General features: G+C 42.0%; 1 protein-coding gene across 1 annotated transcript in view; it reads right to left on the reverse strand.

Annotated features, from left to right (window-relative positions):
* The window catches only part of MYO5B (myosin VB), a 244,499-nt gene that overhangs the window by 59,572 nt on the left and 166,488 nt on the right, over nucleotides 1-18,439 (reverse strand). Inside the window, exon 22 of the mRNA XM_077817114.1 lies at nucleotides 8,357-8,593. Within this exon, the coding sequence (XP_077673240.1) occupies nucleotides 8,357-8,593 (237 nt within the window). The remainder of the gene's footprint in view (nucleotides 1-8,356; nucleotides 8,594-18,439) is intronic.

The following is an 18,439-nucleotide window of genomic DNA, read 5'->3' on the forward strand; positions in this document are numbered from 1 at the left end:
TTGTTTTTTAAACTAAACAGGGTTTTTTTCTCCTTGCCATTTTGGAGCTATTCTCACTGCATCAGGAGTATGAATGGTAAAAAAGATATTAACTGCAACTATAGGGTAAATTGACCCCTAGACACTAGTGCTTATTGCAAAACCTTTTAATGTAAAAAAGGTCAAGTTGGCACATTGTATCTATTTCATTGAATAGGAACACAACACATACTAGTCACAGGACTAATCCAACAGTTGATTATGACATCCAAATACTGAGAAGCCCATGCTCAAAATTAAGTAGATCTACACCTCTCTTAAAAATTACAACATTGACTTCGTTACAATATTCTGCAATTGCTCCTCTCACACAGTATCACCATTACATAGCAGAATTAAAACGCCAGACAAAACAGGCATCTGCTAGGTATAGATTTCTATGGCAGCGCAAACACCATTTGCAGGTGTTACCATTACAGGACAACCAAATGACACGTGTTAGAGACAAAATATCAATGCTGCAGCTGTGAAAGGATTCCGAAAGGTGAAGAGGAACAGAGAAAAGGAACAAACAGAGGAGAAAAAGTACACCATTGTTCTGAATTTTCTAAAAAGAATGAAAAAAGTGATGCACAATATAAATGAAACCAGGATGCCAGACAGAACTGGATACCCAACTGTCCAAGCAGATGTGTTACCAGCAAAAAACAGCATTTCAGCGCACCTTCCAATTAACAGGGGATTTAGAGGCAAAATAAAGAGAAAAAAAAACGTTCTCAGACAAAAAAGACTATGCCGAAGATTTAAATTTTTCAGGTGATGTGTCTGTCTAGGTTGTTATACTGTGCTTTTCACCATGGTATGTAAGTGCCTGACAAACAAAATACTACCTATTTCAAACATTTTTAACTCTGAAATTTTATGTTTATACCCACTTGTTGAATTTTATACTCAGATTATACGCACTCTGCGATAAGAACGGTTTTCCTCTGTTTTTACAGAGCCTAGCAAATCAGTTGCAATCCTGATCAGGGCCTCTAGATGTTACCGTAGTGCAAAGAGGTAATAAATCCGTAATAATTCCTCCTCCTCCTCCTTCAACAGTAACTGACTGATAGTTGATGACTGCACTGGCTGAGCATGAAGAACCACTATTAAACATGGAAGTTATAAGAAATGCTGTTTAAAACATGAGAGAAAGTAAAACTAAATATCAAGTAGGACACCTCAACTCCTGGAGTGAAATTAGTAGCATTACTCTACCTACGCAATCTATTTATCCTTGGTACTGTTAATTTATTGAGTAGTATTATTTTAGACAAGTCAAAAAGGAAAACATTATATTTAGAAGTGTGACGTATTGCTCTGTTTAAGTTGAACACTTCTACTGTTGCCAGGAAGGAGAGAACAAATCACAGAATTCCAATATAATGTTATTCTCTCGGTCTACGCAGTTGCAGTTCATAGCATGACCATCACAATTTAGGAAACAGCTGCACAGAACATATGAGGATCTTGAGCTGCCTGAAGAAAACCAGCTCCATACTATAGCATAATAAAGGTTTTTCCACCGTCCAAGCAAGAATAATGACACAACCCTGCTAAAACCCATGTATCTTTAGTGGCAGCCTACTTGATCTGTTCATAATGAATTCCTCAGTTTTCTGGGAAGTCAGACTAACTGAGGTATTTTATTAAAAAAATGGCTTACCAGAATTGTTAGTGGAAGTAAAAGCAGGGAGAACATTCAAATGCAATCAGAAACTCAACCTGCTTTGCACTATGGTGTTCAAGCACAGTAATTTACAAATCTTTTATAATGATCTATTCACAAGCTATCACTATCCACATCCAGCTCTCTGCTATGTCTGCGTGCATAACAGGTTTGCATCACAGAATAGTAGGACTCGAAGGGATCTCAAGAGGTCATCTAGTCCAGTCCCCTGCACTCAAGGCAGGACTAAGTATTATCTAGACCATCCCTGACAGGTGTTTGTCTAACCGGCTCTTAAACATCTCCAATGATGGAAATTCCACAACCTCCCTGGGAAATTTAGTCCAGTGCTTAACTGTCAGGGTAGTTAGGAAGTTTTTCCTAATGTCCAACCTAAACAGCCCTTGCTGCACTTTTAGCCCATTGCTTCTTGTCCTATCCTGAGAGGTTAAAGGAAACAATTTTTCTCCCTCCTTTTAGTAACAACCTTTCATGTACTTGAAAACTGTTATGTCCCCTCTCAGTCTTCTCTTCTCCAGACTAAACAAACCCATTTTTTTCAATCTTTCCTCAGAGGTCATGTTTTTTAGATCTTCAATCATTTTTGTTGCCCCTCTCTGGACTTTCTTCAATTTGTTCACATCTTTCCTGAAATGTGGCACCCAGCACCGGACACAATACCTCAGTTGAGGCCTAATAAGTGCGGAGTAGAGTCGAAGAATTACTTCTCGTGTCTTGCTTCAACACTCCTGCTAATACATCCCAGAATGATGTTTGCTTTTTTGACACAAAGGAAATACTGTTGACTCATATTTAGCTTGTGATTTACTATGACCCCCAGATCCCTTTCTGCAGTACTCCTTCCTAGACAGTCATTTCCCATTTTGTATGTGTGCAACTGATTGTTCCTTCCTAAGTAGAGTACTTTGCATTTGTCCTTATTGAATTTCATCCTGTTTACGTCAAACTATTTCTCTAGTTTGTCCAGCTCATTTTGAATTTTAATCCAATCCTCCAAAGCACTTGCAACCCCTCCCATCTTGGTATCACCTGCAAACTTTATAAGTATACTCCCTATACCATTATCTAAATCGTTGATGAGGATATTGAACAGAACAGGATCCAGAACTGATCCCTGAGGAACCCCACTTGATGTGCCCTTCCAGTTTCACTGTGAACCACTAAATAACTACTCTCTGAGAATGGCTATCACCAGCAGGAGAGTGATTTTGTGTGGGGGGGTGGAGGGTGAGAAAACCTGGATTTGTGCTGGAAATGGCCTAACCTGAAGATTACTTTAGATAAGCTATTACCAGCAGGACAGTGGGCTGGGAGGAGGTATTGTTTCATATTCTCTGTGTATATATAAAGTCTGCTGCAGTTTCCACGGTATGCATCTGATGAAGTGAGCTGTAGCTCACGAAAGCTCATGCTCAAATAAATTGGTTAGTCTCTAAGGTGCCACAAGTACTCCTTTTCTTTTTGCGAATACAGACTAACACGGCTGTTACTCTGAAATCTCTGAGAATGGTTTTCCAACCACTTACGCACCCACCTACAAGTAGCTCCACTGAGATTGTATTTCCCTAGTTTGTTTATGAGAAGGCCATGGGAAACATTATCAAAAGCCTTACTAAAGTCAAGATATACCAGATCTACCGCTTCCCCCCATCCCCAAGGCTTGTTACCCTGTCAAAGGAAGCTATTAGATTGGTTTGACCGAATTTGTTCTTGAGAAATCCATGCTGACTGTTACCAGTCTCCTTATTATCTTCTTGGTGTTGGCAAACTGATTTCTTAATTATGTGCTCTATTATCTTTCTGGGTACTAAAGTTAATGGATACTGCTGCAGACTACAGAGAGACACAGAGATAAAATAAAGAAAAGCCTTTTTCTAAACCATGCAGAATTACTAATGACTGTCTGAACTGGACCAATGTATGATTATACTGTACCAGAAGAGGAACTTGAGTTTCATGTATTTAAAATATTTTATTTCAAATCTTTGGATGTATAAATGGGAATATCAGCTAGGAGTAGAGAGGTTATTTTACCTCTGTATTTGACAACGGTGTGGCCTCTGCTGGAATAGTGTGTCCAGTTCTGATGTTCACACTTCAAGAAAGAAGTTGATATACTTGGAGAGGCTTCAGAGAAGAGTCATGAGAATGATTAAAGGATTGGGTAATATACCTTATAGTGCTAGATTGGAGGAGTTCAGGCTATTTAGCTTAACAAAGAGAAGGTTAAAGGGTGATTTGATCAGTCTATAAGTACCTTGATGGGGAACTGAAATTTGTTAAGAGGGCTATTGAGTCTAGTAGACAAAGGTGTAAAAAGATCCAACAACTGGAAGCTGAAACATGAACTAGTTCATGGAAGATCTATGGTCTGTGTTATGCAGGAGGTCAGAGCAGATCATCACAAACACTATTATTCTATGAATTTATGAAAAACTAAGTATTTCTACTTTGAGAACTGGAGCATGTTTTAATTTTAACCACACATTTTTATGGGACACTAGTACCCAGTGCCATACCTGATAAAAAACAAATGGAGAAAGAATTCTAACTTCTGCTACAGAGCAGATAGTATGGTAGAGCCCTACATTACATACTTTTAAAGTTAACTGAGTGAAAAATATTTCCCAAAGGCTAACGTACTGTGGCTGTGCCCTTTATAAAAGTAACTCACAGACACCGGGAATAGAAAAATAGAGATTTCGCAGCCTCAGGCCCAATTTCAGCTGGAGAAAGAAAAAAATAATATATAGATGAGCTGCTACAATAGAAACATACTTAGCCAGAAGCTATCCTTTATCCTCGATAAACCCTAAATGAAAGCTCTTTTATATCAGACCTTATGGGTCTTGTTTATTTCTTTCTTCTTTCCATATGAAAGAGAAATGGGAATTTATCAACATTCACGTTTCAGAGAAACATGGTGAGAACAGAAAGGTCCATTTAATGCAGGTGTAGATAAACAGAGCATGTTATCCAGCAGCAATGCAGCAGAAATTCCTTCTCTAGTTGGAAGTCTTTATCATCAACACGTTTCCTTTTGGGCCAGATTTCAAGAGAGCTTGGCTCACATTTTGGTACCTACACGAAGTGCCTGGATTTTCTGAAACACTCAGCATTCAGCAGCTCCCACTGAGAACTGTCTATTTTACCTATTTGTATGGTGCGAGCTGTTGGGTACTGAGCAGTTTTGAAGATCTGGTCCTTATTTGGGAGCTGTTTTGAAATCTGGCCCCAATTGTGGGTGCTGAGCACTTTTGAAAAACTGGCCCTTTAGACTGGAAAAAAAAAAGGACTGTTCTAAAAAAAAATCTTTACTAGCTTGTGAGAATCCTCACAACTCACAGAATAACTCTGTTGCATATCTCCTGAAATCCATAAAGAACTGTTTCTAAGTATTCACACCAGAAAAGGAAAAGGAGATGCTCATCCTATAAATGAGAAGAATTATCCTAAAAGTAGGAGGATGGCAGAGAAAAGCTGAAAGACTTAAGAACAGATTTTGCAGTTAAATCGGAACTAAAATGGGCTTGATCATGTTGGCAGCTGTCACAAGTCCAAGAAAGCAAAGGACACAATCAACTTGATCTAACTGGAAAAAAAAATGTTCTCAGGTGATTTTTGTGCTAAAATCTAAAGAGAATGCATTTCTGCTTGATCACCATGGTGACACATGAAAGTGCCCAGGGTCCACACTGCTATACTAGCTGTAGGAACATTCTCAATTCTTCTCCTCTCTAGAGCTGCCTATGGTGACCATATTAAACACTCCTCAAATCAGTTCAGACCCCTAAGAGGAACTAGATCCAATGACCCAGTTGCTGGGGTCGAGTCATCAATTGTCAATAACTATCAAAGCCTTACTTTATTAAGAAATAAATAATACTTTATACCCCTAGAAAGTCTTCCTCCAGGATCTCAAAGTACTTCAAAGACATGAAGCAAGGACCGGTTCAAGACATCCTTGTGTGATAGGGAATTATTAGGGCTGGTCGAAAATATTCAAGCAAAATTATTTGCAATGGAAAATTGGGTTCTCAACTAACTGAAAATTTTTGCAGAGTGTGTCTACTTCTCCAAAAAATGTTTTTCTGTTTGAAAAAAAACCAACAAAAATGAAAAATTAGGGTCCAAACCCTATAATTTTTCCAGGTTTTGGCAGTTTTCAGTTGACAATTTTCGTGTGGTATTTAGCAATGCATTTAGAGCCCTCAAGTTTACCTGCTTGTGTAACATTCTGCTGCACTTCTGATAAATGATTGCTGTAATCTTGCTTGCATTTCCCCACAAATCTCTCTGGCTGGACAGCCCTTCAGTAGAAAAGGCCCAGACAACAGAATAATAAACTCTCTACTTTCCAATTGGCAGGGAACTGGAGGAAGCAACTGGAAGCTGATTTTCAACGTGAGAGAAGATGGTGTTGGATACAGTATTACCCTGCTTGGTGCAGAAAGAAACAAGGGCCACATTCTGAAATTGTACTATTCATTACAGGGGTAAGTACCTAATATTTCTCCTGCTGCAGGCATTTATATAACAAGGCAAGGAGACCTCCCTATGTTTTTGTACCTCTCAAGTGCCTTCCCTGTCCATTATTAAACTGAGCCTTCTTCTAAATAACTGAAGGGAATTATAATCAAAAATAACAAAGAGAAAGGATTTTTTCCCTAATTCTACCATCTCCACAACAAAGCATCCTTTGAAACTCTGAAGGGGTCTGCTGTAGCTAGTTAATGAAATGTCTCCTATGACAAGAGGGAACTATTAATTGGGCTTTTTGGGAAGCAAACACATTGATTTTCCCCTTTTCATATCTAGGTCCAGTACACAAAATAATGCAGCCACACAGCGAAACAGAAAACAGCATAATAAATGCATCTGTTATTGCTTTTGCAAAGAAGGCAGGAGTGAAGAAAGCGTGCGGGGACTAAGCATCCTATGGGTTTAATTGTAAAGCTTTGGCTGTTTGAGTGATTTGATAACGTGGCTCTCACAGTAAATCATCAAAACTCTACGACTAAGGGCTCGTTTAACAGGAATAGCTATTGCCGAAAAAGCTACTGTGTGGACGCTTATTCCAGAGTAACTAGTGTGCTCCCAAAGCACAGTAATTATTCTAGAATAAAGTGACTTTTGTTTCGGAACAGAGTGTCCACAAAGGGAGCTATTCTGGAGTATTCCAAATAGCTATTCCAGTCCATTTCCCTAGGTCAACAAGCCGTAAGCTTTCCCCATAGCAGTATTACGGAAACCACTCCAGGATTTCAGCAGCTAGAAGTAAGAGGGACCATTCTCATTAGGTCTGCCCACCTCTCACAAGTACTACTGGGGATTTTGGAGGTAAGTTGAACTCCAAGACCTTGTCCTCCAGTTACCAGAGCAGACCCAGATATGTTGTACAGGGAACTAAATAAAGTGAGGGACTTCTGAGTAGAAGGTCATTTCTAGTCCTCTGATAAAACACTTAGGGTACATGTACCTTGGAATAAAAGACATGAGGCATGGATGCGGCTGGCCCAGGTCAGCTGTCTTGGGCTCACAGGGGCTGGACTGCAGGGCTAAAAATTGCTGTGTAGATGTTCGGGGTCAGGCTGGAGCTCAGGCTCTAGGATCCTCCCCACTTTCCCAGAGCTCAGGCTCCAGCCCAAGCCTGAATGTCTACATAGCAATCTGACAGTCCCGAATCCAAGCCCAACTCAGCGGACCTGGGCCAACCACAGGTGTGTGTTTGCTGCATAGACGTACCCTTAAGGCTAGTGTCTGCTCACACTACAACACTTTTCTCGTACAAAGGCTCAATATTGGCAACATTTTACACAACTTCAATTTCAAGAGAGATGGATTGCTCAGGTGTAATGACACACAGGGGCAGAAAGCAACTTCTGCCTCTAGCGCAATATACTGATTCAAATCCAGCTAAGCTGGTAGTACTGAGAGTTGTTAGAAATGGCAGGCTGATGGCTTATGGGAAGTGATTTGGCAATCTCAATCCAGTTCCTCGTGCACAGGTACGCACAACACAAAACCACCATGATCAGCTTCATCAGCAGTCTCATAACAGCCACAGATTGAATGGTCCTGGGCAATGAACAAGCACTCAGTCCTGACACTGTGTCAGAACATAGTAGTATCCTTTAAACAGTTTTGCATTCCCTCTAATGGTGCTCTCTGTGCTCTATGTTTTAGAAGCCACCAGAAACCAGTCAGAGCAGCCACATGTATGCAGCTAGGCCTTGCATGTTCTTGTAGTTAGCGAACACAGTTATTTGGGACCCAACTGTGCCTAGATGGTTTCTTCATAGCTATTGTTGTGCAAAGTTGAGCAGGCACAAACACCGTCCTAAAAGCGTATGCTCAGGCCATGGTTAAGGCACAGAGGCAGGGAAGCTTGAACTGCCACTTGCTCTCCCCACTGTGTGGACGAGCAGTGGACCTCATTTAGCAAAAGGATGAAAAAAGCAGGACTTTCAAAAGCCCCTAAGGAGTCAGATGCCTCACTCCCACTGAAAGTCCCATAGGTGCTTTTGAAAATCTCACTCTTATTCTTAACAAAAACATCCATCTCTGATTGCCTGAAAACAGGCCTACCTTTCATGGTGCCTATACACCACATGGAGGGCATGTGATAAACACAACACATACCTTTCGGAATAGATCTTTCTCCTTATCATAGGTGTCTTCAATAATCTTCCTTTCACTGTGGGCTTTCTCGAGCTCCAGCCTGAGGCTCTCAATCTCTTTTTTCAAGTTTACAAGCTGGTTGCTATCCCCCCGATTCTGCCGATATTGGTCCAGCTCCTTCTTCAGCTTTTCCACATCGGTGGAATAGGCAGAGGTAAGTGCAGAGAGCTGCTCATTCAGGTGCTTGTATTCTTTGTTCTGCAAGCCACAACCCAGGAAAAAGAAAAGGATTATGTGAGCAGGACCAATTGCAAAAGCAGACAAAGAAAAATCCTGAATGTTGTAGGTTATAAATGTTAATAGATGTCAGTGCGCATATATGCTTCCCTTTCCTAATGAATAAAGCAGACATAAGACAAACCCAATTTAAAATTACAACATGAAAACTTAATAGTAATATTTCTATAACAATTATACAAGCATTTATTTTGTTAAACTAGAAATAAATGCAAATAATGTTTGTTACTTCTTGTAACAGAAACAGTAAACTACATTTTTTATTACACCTTCAAAATAAGCAGCGTTGCTTAATACAATTGGTTTGCAGTATTTTATATTGCAGTTTATCTTTTTCTTCTCAGTACTTACGCCTTCAGGAACCTGCTCTGACGGTGAACTGTAATGTAATTGCAGGCTTGAGCACAAAGCTCTATGCCTCCTCTATGGGATGCAGTGGTTCAATAGGCCTTGTCACACGCTCTAATTTTTTGTTTAACCTGTCATCAATTGCTCACTTAAGTAGCTTCCTCTAAAGAGTTTGAGGTCTGAAAAATCACCGCCCCTTGGTTGACGCCTGTGGCTCAAATCAAAGTTAATGGGAATCACATATCGTACAATTCCCTTGATTATTATTACAGTCAACCACACAAAAGAATTTCTCTTTCTTCCCCTGAAAATTCACAAATCACAGCAGCGTGTCCTCTTAGCTGAAAAGTCTATCAAATATCATTACTAGTACTACAGAGCCGTCTCCCTGGGTACAGTTGCTTATGATAAATAAGGTTATTTAAAAACTCTTCCTCTTTTCTCTTTGCTTTTTTTAAAGTGAGCTGCAAAGGATTTTTAAAAACTGGGTTTATGCCCTTTTTTGCTTCTTTTGCTGTATTAACAAAACCTGAAAGATTTCTTGTTTTTTAAACAGTTTTTCTCTGGTTGAGTTTTACTTGGTCTTCCCTGGCTTTGCTGGAGGATGTGTTGATGGGTAGGGGGCATCTCAAGATGTATAGTATGAGCTCACACACCTTGACAAAAGTGTTAACTCTCATAATTTGGTGTGTCAAAGCTTCAGCTCCTGGAGTCCGGTGATTACAGGAGAATCCCACCTTTCATTTTGGTCAATTAAAGTTTCTAGCCCATGTGACTGGAGAGAGAAGCTTGAAAATGTGAAGCCTAAAGGCTCAAAAGCCAGAAGGCAAACACAAAGAAGTCACAAATGTATTATTTTTAAAGTCTCATGATTTTGGGAGGCCCAGATTCATGATTTTTGAATGCTTGGGGTTGGCAATGCTGTGAAATGGTCAGGTATTAAATCTTTAACAATTATTTCCTTTGCCAAAATGGTCATTAGTCACTGAAGTTAAATAGGTATTAACAAAAAACAAACACAAAGGCTGCAGCCCTGGCCACAATGAAGTCAATGGTCATTTCCAAAGAGGAAATCTTTGCCTTGGAGGTGAAGAACGGCAGCACATTCTCGCCAGCTCATGAATTTCTTACTCTTCCTCTTCTGTAAGGGCATGTGTGACCATTGTTTGCTCTCTTAATATTAAGTAAAGTATTCTGCATGAGCTCCAAAGATAAGCATTTGGATCTGTCAGGTGACAGACATTGTTTCAATACACATTAAGAATAGGGGCACTTTTTAGTCACAGACACAAAAGAAAACTCACCTTCCCAAACGCAGCAAAGCCAGATGCATCTAGGATTGGTTGTCTGAAGCATAAAAGTCACCTGCCAATACCAACCATACCCCCTCTGAAAACCAATGGGGTGTGTGCATGCATGCAAAGCTATGCAGCTTCACTGTGCGCTTCTTTGGTAACAGTCTCACGGGGAGAGTCACAGACAGCTACTTTATACGTATGTTTCACCACCTTTTTAGGACACACAACATGGAAGCATAAACGGCTAAAATAATAGGCCTGATGTGATGAAATGAGGTACCTGGGAGGAAAGTGTGTTGTCACAGGCCACCAGCAAATGAACAAGAGTCACGATAACTAGACAGGCCCTAAATTAAAATTCAAGTAAAAGGCTGCTTGAGAGGCTTGTTTGCACCCCCAAAACAGTAAGAAATGGTGATCCCAGTGAAACTTGTCTTTCCTGAATAGAGAGCTCGGAATGATTTGCTGGAGAGAAAGCAGAGAGGATTAGAGGGTACAAATTCTTCCCTCTGAAAGGTGCATCAAGTACAAAATCTAACTTCATCAAAAAGAGAAACTTTAACAAGCGATTTGGAGGAGTGTTGGATGAATAACTGATTTTTCAGTTCATTGGCAGTTCTAAAAAATAATAATAAAAAAATTGGTTTGACCTGAACTGAATCTGGAAAATTTCAGAATTTTTCAGCAAATTGACAAAGTGCATTTTGGGTCAAAGAGAACATTTCCCCTTGAAGCGACAGATTCATTAGGGGATTTTGGCACTAGTCCCAAAACAGACAGAGGAGGAAGAGCCATACCTTATAACTTTTAGCCCAGTGGGCAGGGGAATCAACCAAGCATGTGGGGAACTCAGGTTCAGTTCCCCACTCTGCCTGATGTGGAGCAAGGACTTGAATTGGGGTCTCCCACCTCCCAGGTGAATGCCCTAACCACCAGGCTATAGGCTATGCTGGGGTGGGTTATTCTTAATCTCTCCTGATGAAGCTGTTCCACTTTGTATGAAATACTTGAATAGTCATTGGGTGAAAAAGAGAATGATGATAGTCTAGTAGTTAGTGAACTCTCTTACGAGGTACAAGGCCAAGTCCCAGACCCTGCTCTACTAAATATTTAATTATTTATACTACATGGAAGAGCTTTAACAGGATACCAAAATACCACATTGCCCAGTGGTTAGGGTGCTCTCTGGGGAGGTAGAAGAGCCAAGTTCAAATCCCTGCTCTATATTGGGGCAAGGGGGCGGAAATGAACCCAGGTCTCCCACATCCCAGGAGAGGACCCTAACTACTGAGCGGAAAGTTTAAAGGGGCACTCCCAGCAGCACCACCACCTCCTCCCGATTTTGTAAATAGTGCAAAACTCCCCTTGTGAATCAAGCACACGCACACACAAAATTGGCCAAAACTATCCAGAGAATTTGCAAATAGTTTTGGGTCAACCAAAACTGCATTTTTCAAATAAACTATTTGTCTGAAAATAAAGGCCCAGCTCTAACACAGCACTAAACCAACTATTTCTATCTACCTATAAGCTTCCCAAGCCCTGTTTCCCAGCTGAATGATAACTCCGCACAATGTGTTGCCATTCAGGATCAGAAAAGCCAACATTATCTGGAGATCATATCTCCTCTGTTTTTATCTTTGCACCCTTTTCCTTGCAGCAAATAATGACAAGTGGTTGAGGAACAATACAATAGATACGAGCAGAAAGCTTGGTTTGGTGGGAGCTTTCTTCTATAACACAGCAAATCCCCACTCAGGGGATCTGTCTCAATGAGTTAAAATTTTCTTACTTAATTCAGTGTGAGCTGAGGTTAAATGAGGACAGGCCCGTGTTTTTACAGATGAAAACAAGCTGGTGACTTTTTCCTCCTAGCATGATGTAAACCTTCACAAAAAGGTGTTCTTTGTGCACTCTGCATGGACTACACAACTACAAACAGCTGTGAATGGGCTCACTGTAGGCTAGCTTTTGTAGAGTCTAGATTCTAGTTTTGACTTGCGTGCTGCTATGTAAGCTGCCTGTTCAGTAATCAAACTTAGGTGGCTAAGATATAGCAACTAATTCTGCATTTGGGAACTTGGGTCTCTAAATATCAATTTTAGGTACCTAGGTGTGGATGCAAGTGGTGCAAATTGGGCAGTCTAATCCAGGTTGAAAGATTAATTCAGTCTAATTCCAAGATTAAAAATTGGGCTCACAGGCTTCATTCATCACTGCCATAAGTGGGTGCCACTCATTTGAAGCTGAAGGTGGTGACACTGGCTCACAGTATTAATTACAGATAGCTCGATTGTCTGGACTAACGTATTTAAGACGGCACATACAAATTTCCTATCCTCTTCAATACTGTAGGCAGCCAACAGGAACTCTTGTGTAGTACAGAGGTATGCGAGCTTTAAAGCTGTGAGAGACTGCACGTGATACACAATGTTTCCTGACTTGCCCGCAACAGAATGACAAAAGGTTCTTGCTAATGAATGGGTACCACAAACCTCAGCACCTTTTATCGTCTGTGTATGTGGTAACCAGAATGAGAACTTATCTGAAAACCACCACCAAGTGAATTGTAGTGAAGGAGTGACTTAAGAATTTATCTGCAAAGGGACAATTGAAGAGCCCACATTAATAGGAATTTTGCCATCGTACAACTGAGGCATCTGGATGATCTCCAACACTTGCCTTTTAAATGCTCATGTTATGTTGTGAAGCTAAATGGAAAATACAAAACATATCTCATTAGAATAGCTCACTTCCTCGATAGTGAACAGGGAAAATCCCTTAAACTGAATTCTTCTTGCTAAAGGACCTGTAATCAAGAAGCTATTCTGTAGCCTTCTTATGACAAACAGCACTTGATTAATGACTTCATCTTTTCAAAAAGCCACTACACTAAAACTGTCTCTCAAACTGTCAGGCATCTGTCACCTAAAACGTACCATTTCAAAATGCAATATATTTGTATCACAAAGATGGCTGGTCAGATTTAAAACAAGCCTATTCAAAAGACTTTGCAAACTTTGTATTTATTCAGTGTATTCATTACCTTCTAGTTGGTTGTCAAATGAATTGACTCCCAGAATCTATGGTAGGGTCCACTGGAATGCAGTAGTTACTCTGCATTCCAGATATTTGTTAAAGCAGGAAGCTTTAGACATAAATTTGGAAAAAGTGTTTTTTCTTAAATGGGTGTTTTAATTCTAGCTATTGTGGATTTTCAAGCTTGTGGTTTGAAATTGCCTGGTTCTACTTTTCACCGCAATCAACCTGGCAGGTTTTTCAGAAAAGAGGGTTGCTCACCCTCTGCAAAAAGAAAAGGAGGACTTGTGGCACCTTAGAGACTAACACATTTATTTGAGCATGAGCTTTCATGAACTACGGCTCACTTCATCAGCAGTAACTGAGGTGCTTTAAGATGGGCATCCCTGTGGGAGCTCACTTCAGCTGAGCTTTTGTTCGGAGAATTTCAGCAGCAGTGCTCATCTGGGTCGCACATGCACTCTCCCCATCTCATGGCGTTTTTGGTGCCTATCTAGCGCGCATGACCAGACCCCCCCCCCCCGGTCAGTTCCTTCTCTACTGTACAGTCCGTAGATTGAACTCCGAAGCAGAGGGGGGAGGGCAGGTAGTGGAGCACCCACATAAACACCCATCTTGAAGAACCTGTTACTGCACAGGGTGAGTAACCCTCTCCTTCTTTGAGGAATGTCCCCATAGGTGCTCCATTCCAGGTGACTGTTGAGCAGTGCTCTTTGGTGGATGGAAGGGGCTTCAGAGTTGCATGGGTAACTGATGACAATACACTAAGTCCTAACAGTGTGTCTGATCTTGAGCCTAGTCTATTGCATAGTGTTCTGTGAACATGAGCAGATACCCAGGTAGCTGCTTTGCAAATGTCTATAATCGGTGCTTGTTTAAAAAGGCTACTGAGGTTGATAAGGATCTGGAGGAGTGGATTTGGATCCCTGCTGGGGGTTGTAACTCCTTCTGTTGGTAACAAAGCTGAATGCATCCAATAAATTGAACGCACCCACAGTGTGTTTGGAGCTAGCGGAAACTTTAGATTGGTCCAAAGTTGAAACGAAAAGCCTCTGACTTTCTGAAGGGCATAGTTCTTTCAAGGTAGGACACTAGTGTGCGTCTTACATCCAGAGCATGTAATATTGAGTCCCATTTGCTCCCATGGGGTTTAGGGAAGAACGAGGGAAGATGGATCGGTCGGTTCAAGTGAAAAGAAGAAGGTACTTTGAGTAAAAGTTTAGGATGAGGTCTTAGGGTGACCTTGTCCTTGAAAAAGATGGGTGTATGGAGGTGTGCCATACAATCCCCTAGCTCTTCCATTTGTCAAGCAGACATGATCGCAACCAAGGCAGCCACCATCTTTGACAGGTGTGTCAGAGAGCATGTTGCTAATGGTTCCAATAGGGCTCTGGTGAGGCAGCAGAGAACCAAGTTCAAATCCCAAGGTGGGTAAGTACTCGAATTTCAGGTTAGACGTTTCTGATATCTTTTAGAAAGCATTTAGTTATAGGATAGGCAAATTCAGATATCCCATTCACCTTGTGGTGAAAAGAGGTAATAGCCGCGAGATATACCCTAATTAAGCCAAGAGATAAGCCAGATTTTTTAAGTTCTAATATGTATTCTAATATCATTGGTAAGGGAGCGGTAGCAGCCCGGGCTTGTTTGTTTTGCCACCAGATGATACATTTCTTCCATTTATGCAGGTAAGTATTACATGTGGTTGTCCTACTGCTGTTTAATAATATGTCCTTCACCTGTTCCAAGCAGGTCAGTTTGTCATGGTGGAACCATGTAGGTTCCATGCTCTTAGGTGAAGCCTCTCCAGGTTCGGGTGGTAAACCTGTCCAGCATCCTGCGATAGAATGTTAGGTAAAAGAGGAAGAGTACGTGGCCTACATACTGCCATCCTCAACAGGTACAAGTACCAAGTTTGTCTGGGCCATGTGGGGGATATCAAGATGACTTTGGCCTTTCTGGTCCTTATTTTGTGAAGCACTCTTGATAGCAGGGGTATAGGGGGAAATGCTTATAGCAGTGACGTGTCCCATTTGATGAAAAAGGCATCCCCCAGGGATCAGGAGCCCAACCCTGCTCTCGAGCAGAACTGCAATTCTGAGATGTTGCAAAGAGTTCTATGGATGGGTGATCTCAGTGTCTGAATATGCTCTGCAGGACTGTGTTGTTTAGTTCCCACTCGTTCCCTGGGAGAACTCTCTGTTTAATGTATCTGTTGTGGTGTTTTAACATCTTGGGAGACACAAGGCTAATATGTTGACATTGTGCCGGATACACCAATTCCACAATTTGATAGCTTCAGTGCATAGGGAGTGTGATCTTGCTCCTTCCTGTCGGTTTATATAAAACATTCAGGCAATGTTGTCCATCATTACCCTTATGGTCTCAATTCTGATTAATGGTAGGAAGTGCAAAGATGCATTGTAAACTGCGTACAGTTCCAGGAAGTTTATGTGCAACAATGTCTCAGAAGACGACCATCTGCCCTGAATTATGTGGTGCTATAGGTGAGCCCCCCCCCCCCAGCCAATCAAGGAGGCATCTGTTGTGAGAATCATTTAAGGTAGAGTCTGTGTGAAAGGGACTCCCACACACATGTTGTGGGGTTGGGTCCATTGTCCATCAGTGTAGAGAGTCTTTGACTTTGAGCGGCACGGTGAGGTGCTTGTTCAGGCTGTGTCTTTATGGAAAGTAGATGGTTCTTAGCCAGTCCTGAATGCAGCGCATGAGAAGTCCTGCGTGTTGTACCACAAATGTGCTTTCTGCCATATGACCTAATAGTTGGAGGTAAGTCTGTGTTGCTATCTGTGGGCTGCTCAGTACTGCGGAGATCAGATTGACTATAGTGACAAGTCTGTTTGTTGGTAGTGACACTTTGGCCTCCAGAGCATTGAGAAGGGCCCCAATGAAATCCAGTTTATGCACGGGTGTCAGTGTTGATTTTTGCATGTTTAGTTGTAATTCCAGCTGTGAAAGGAGAGCGATTGTCCTGTGAGTAATGTCCAGGACACGTGCCCAAGTGAGTGCCTTTAGTAGGCAAACGTCCAGACAGGGAACTATTATTACCCCTTGCTTGCGAAGGTGTGCTACCACAACAACAAGAATTTTGGAAAACACCCCTGGGGCTGTCGAGATGCTGAAAGGCAGAACTTTGTACTGATAACGTTCTGTCCTCAGAGTAAACCTGAGAAGCCTCCTGTGAGCGGGATGCATGGTTACGTGAAAATAGGCGTCTTGGTGGCCGAGGTCTGAGAACCAGTCCCCCTGTTCCAGGGCTAGTATTACTGTTAATGTGACCATCCTGAACTGCCAGACCTTTGCAAATTGGTTGAGTTTTCTGAGGTCTAGAATAGGTCTCCATCCCCTGTTCTTTTTCTGGGTTAAGTAGTAGTGGGACTAAAAACCCTTCCCTCTGTGTTGTGATGGTACCTGTTCCATGGAGCACAGATGTAGGAGGTGGTTTACTTCTTGCTGCAGAAGATGTTTGTGAGGGGGTCTCTGAAGAGGGATGGGGAGGGAGGATGAGTTGAAGGGATGGAGGGGAAAGGTATGGAACAGCCTGTGTGCATTATTTCTAGAACCCATTTGTCCAGGGTGATGGATTTCCATGCTTAGCAGAAAGGGGTCAGACAGTGTCTGAAATGGGGGACGGTCAATGATGGTGTCAGCGCTGAGGAACTGGGAGGTCACTTGAGCCCTCGACCAAACCCTCAAAATTGTTGTTTTGCAGAGGGTTCCTGGGACACCAATGACTGAGGCGCAGGTGGTCAATGCCTTGGAGATCTCTGTCTGTGCCTTTGTGTGTTGTATCCTTCTGTTGTTGGGCATATGCGGCAGACCTTGTCTGCTGGAAGGGATAGTATTTACCCTGTTTTTTCTTGTTGGAGGTGTGTATATCCCCTGGGTACAAAGGGTTGCCCAAGAGTCCTTCAGGGCGTGGAGGGACTCGTCAGTCTTTGTTGGAAAGAGCTTCTGGCCATCAAAAGGGAGGTCCTCCACAGTGGATTGTACTCCCCTTAGGAAGCCAGATAGGCGGAGCCACGAAGCTCAATGCAAACTATGGCTGTGGCCATGGAGTGTGCCACCATGTCTGCTGTATCTAGAGATGCCTATAAGGCATTTCTGCCTAGGAGATGGCCCTCGGAGATGATGGCTTTACATTGGTCTCTTTTGTCTTTCGGTATGTAATCAATAAAGCCTGTGAGTTTGGAATAGTTTGTGTGGTTGTATTTCGCCATCAGTGCACTGTAATTTGCAATCCAAAATTGAAGAGCAGCTGATGAGTAGGCCTTGAGACCAAAAAGATCTAATTGTTTCCATGCTTTGTCATATGGGGTGGATCTAGATTGGTCTTGTCTTGCCTCATTGATTGACGTCAAGAACGAAAGAGTTCAGAGTGGGGTGAGAAAATAAAAAGTCCATCCCTTTTGAGGGAACGTATTTTTTTTTATCCGCTCTCTTGCAAGTGGGTGGTACTGTTGCTGGGGTCTGCCATGTTTTTTTGCCAGCTTCATAAGTGCTTCTTTTATCAGAAGCGCTATTTTCGACAAAGATGAAGTTTGAAGAATATCCAGTAATTTGTGTCAGGACTCTGCAACCTCCTCTAGGGGGAGCTCTAGGGAATTGGCAATTCTTTTGAAGAGCTCCTGGAAACATTTGAAATCATCACAAGCTGTGGGTGGTCGTAGCGTTATGGCCTTACCTGGGGAAGAGACGGAAATGTTGGCTGATGGTGTTGTTTCCTGCTCCAGGGCCTCCTCCTGTTCTTCAAAACTTTCCTCCAGAGATTCTGATGGTATAGCCAGTGAAGGTGGTGGGGGAAATCTAATCCTCTCCCTGTAGGAGTTTGGGAGCCAGGCATATTGTTTCTTGTGTGCCCTCCAGGGGTCCCAGTAGGGCCACTGCATGGGGAATGGCAGAGGTGGTGGCATCTATGTGTGGCCATTACCTGGTCTGGGTGTCAACCCTGTGGTAGGACTTAGGTTCTACAGGTGGGCCTAAGCTGAAGTAGTTTGGATGGAACTGGAGTGGTGTGTTGAAAAAGCACCCTTCTTCTCCTCCTCGTCTTCCTCCTTGCTGGAAAATAGAGAAGCCAAAGGTGTGGTGGGTTGACATGGGACCG

Source organism: Eretmochelys imbricata, chromosome 5 (assembly GCF_965152235.1).
Source record: "Eretmochelys imbricata isolate rEreImb1 chromosome 5, rEreImb1.hap1, whole genome shotgun sequence".
Taxonomy (NCBI): Eukaryota; Metazoa; Chordata; order Testudines; family Cheloniidae; genus Eretmochelys; species Eretmochelys imbricata.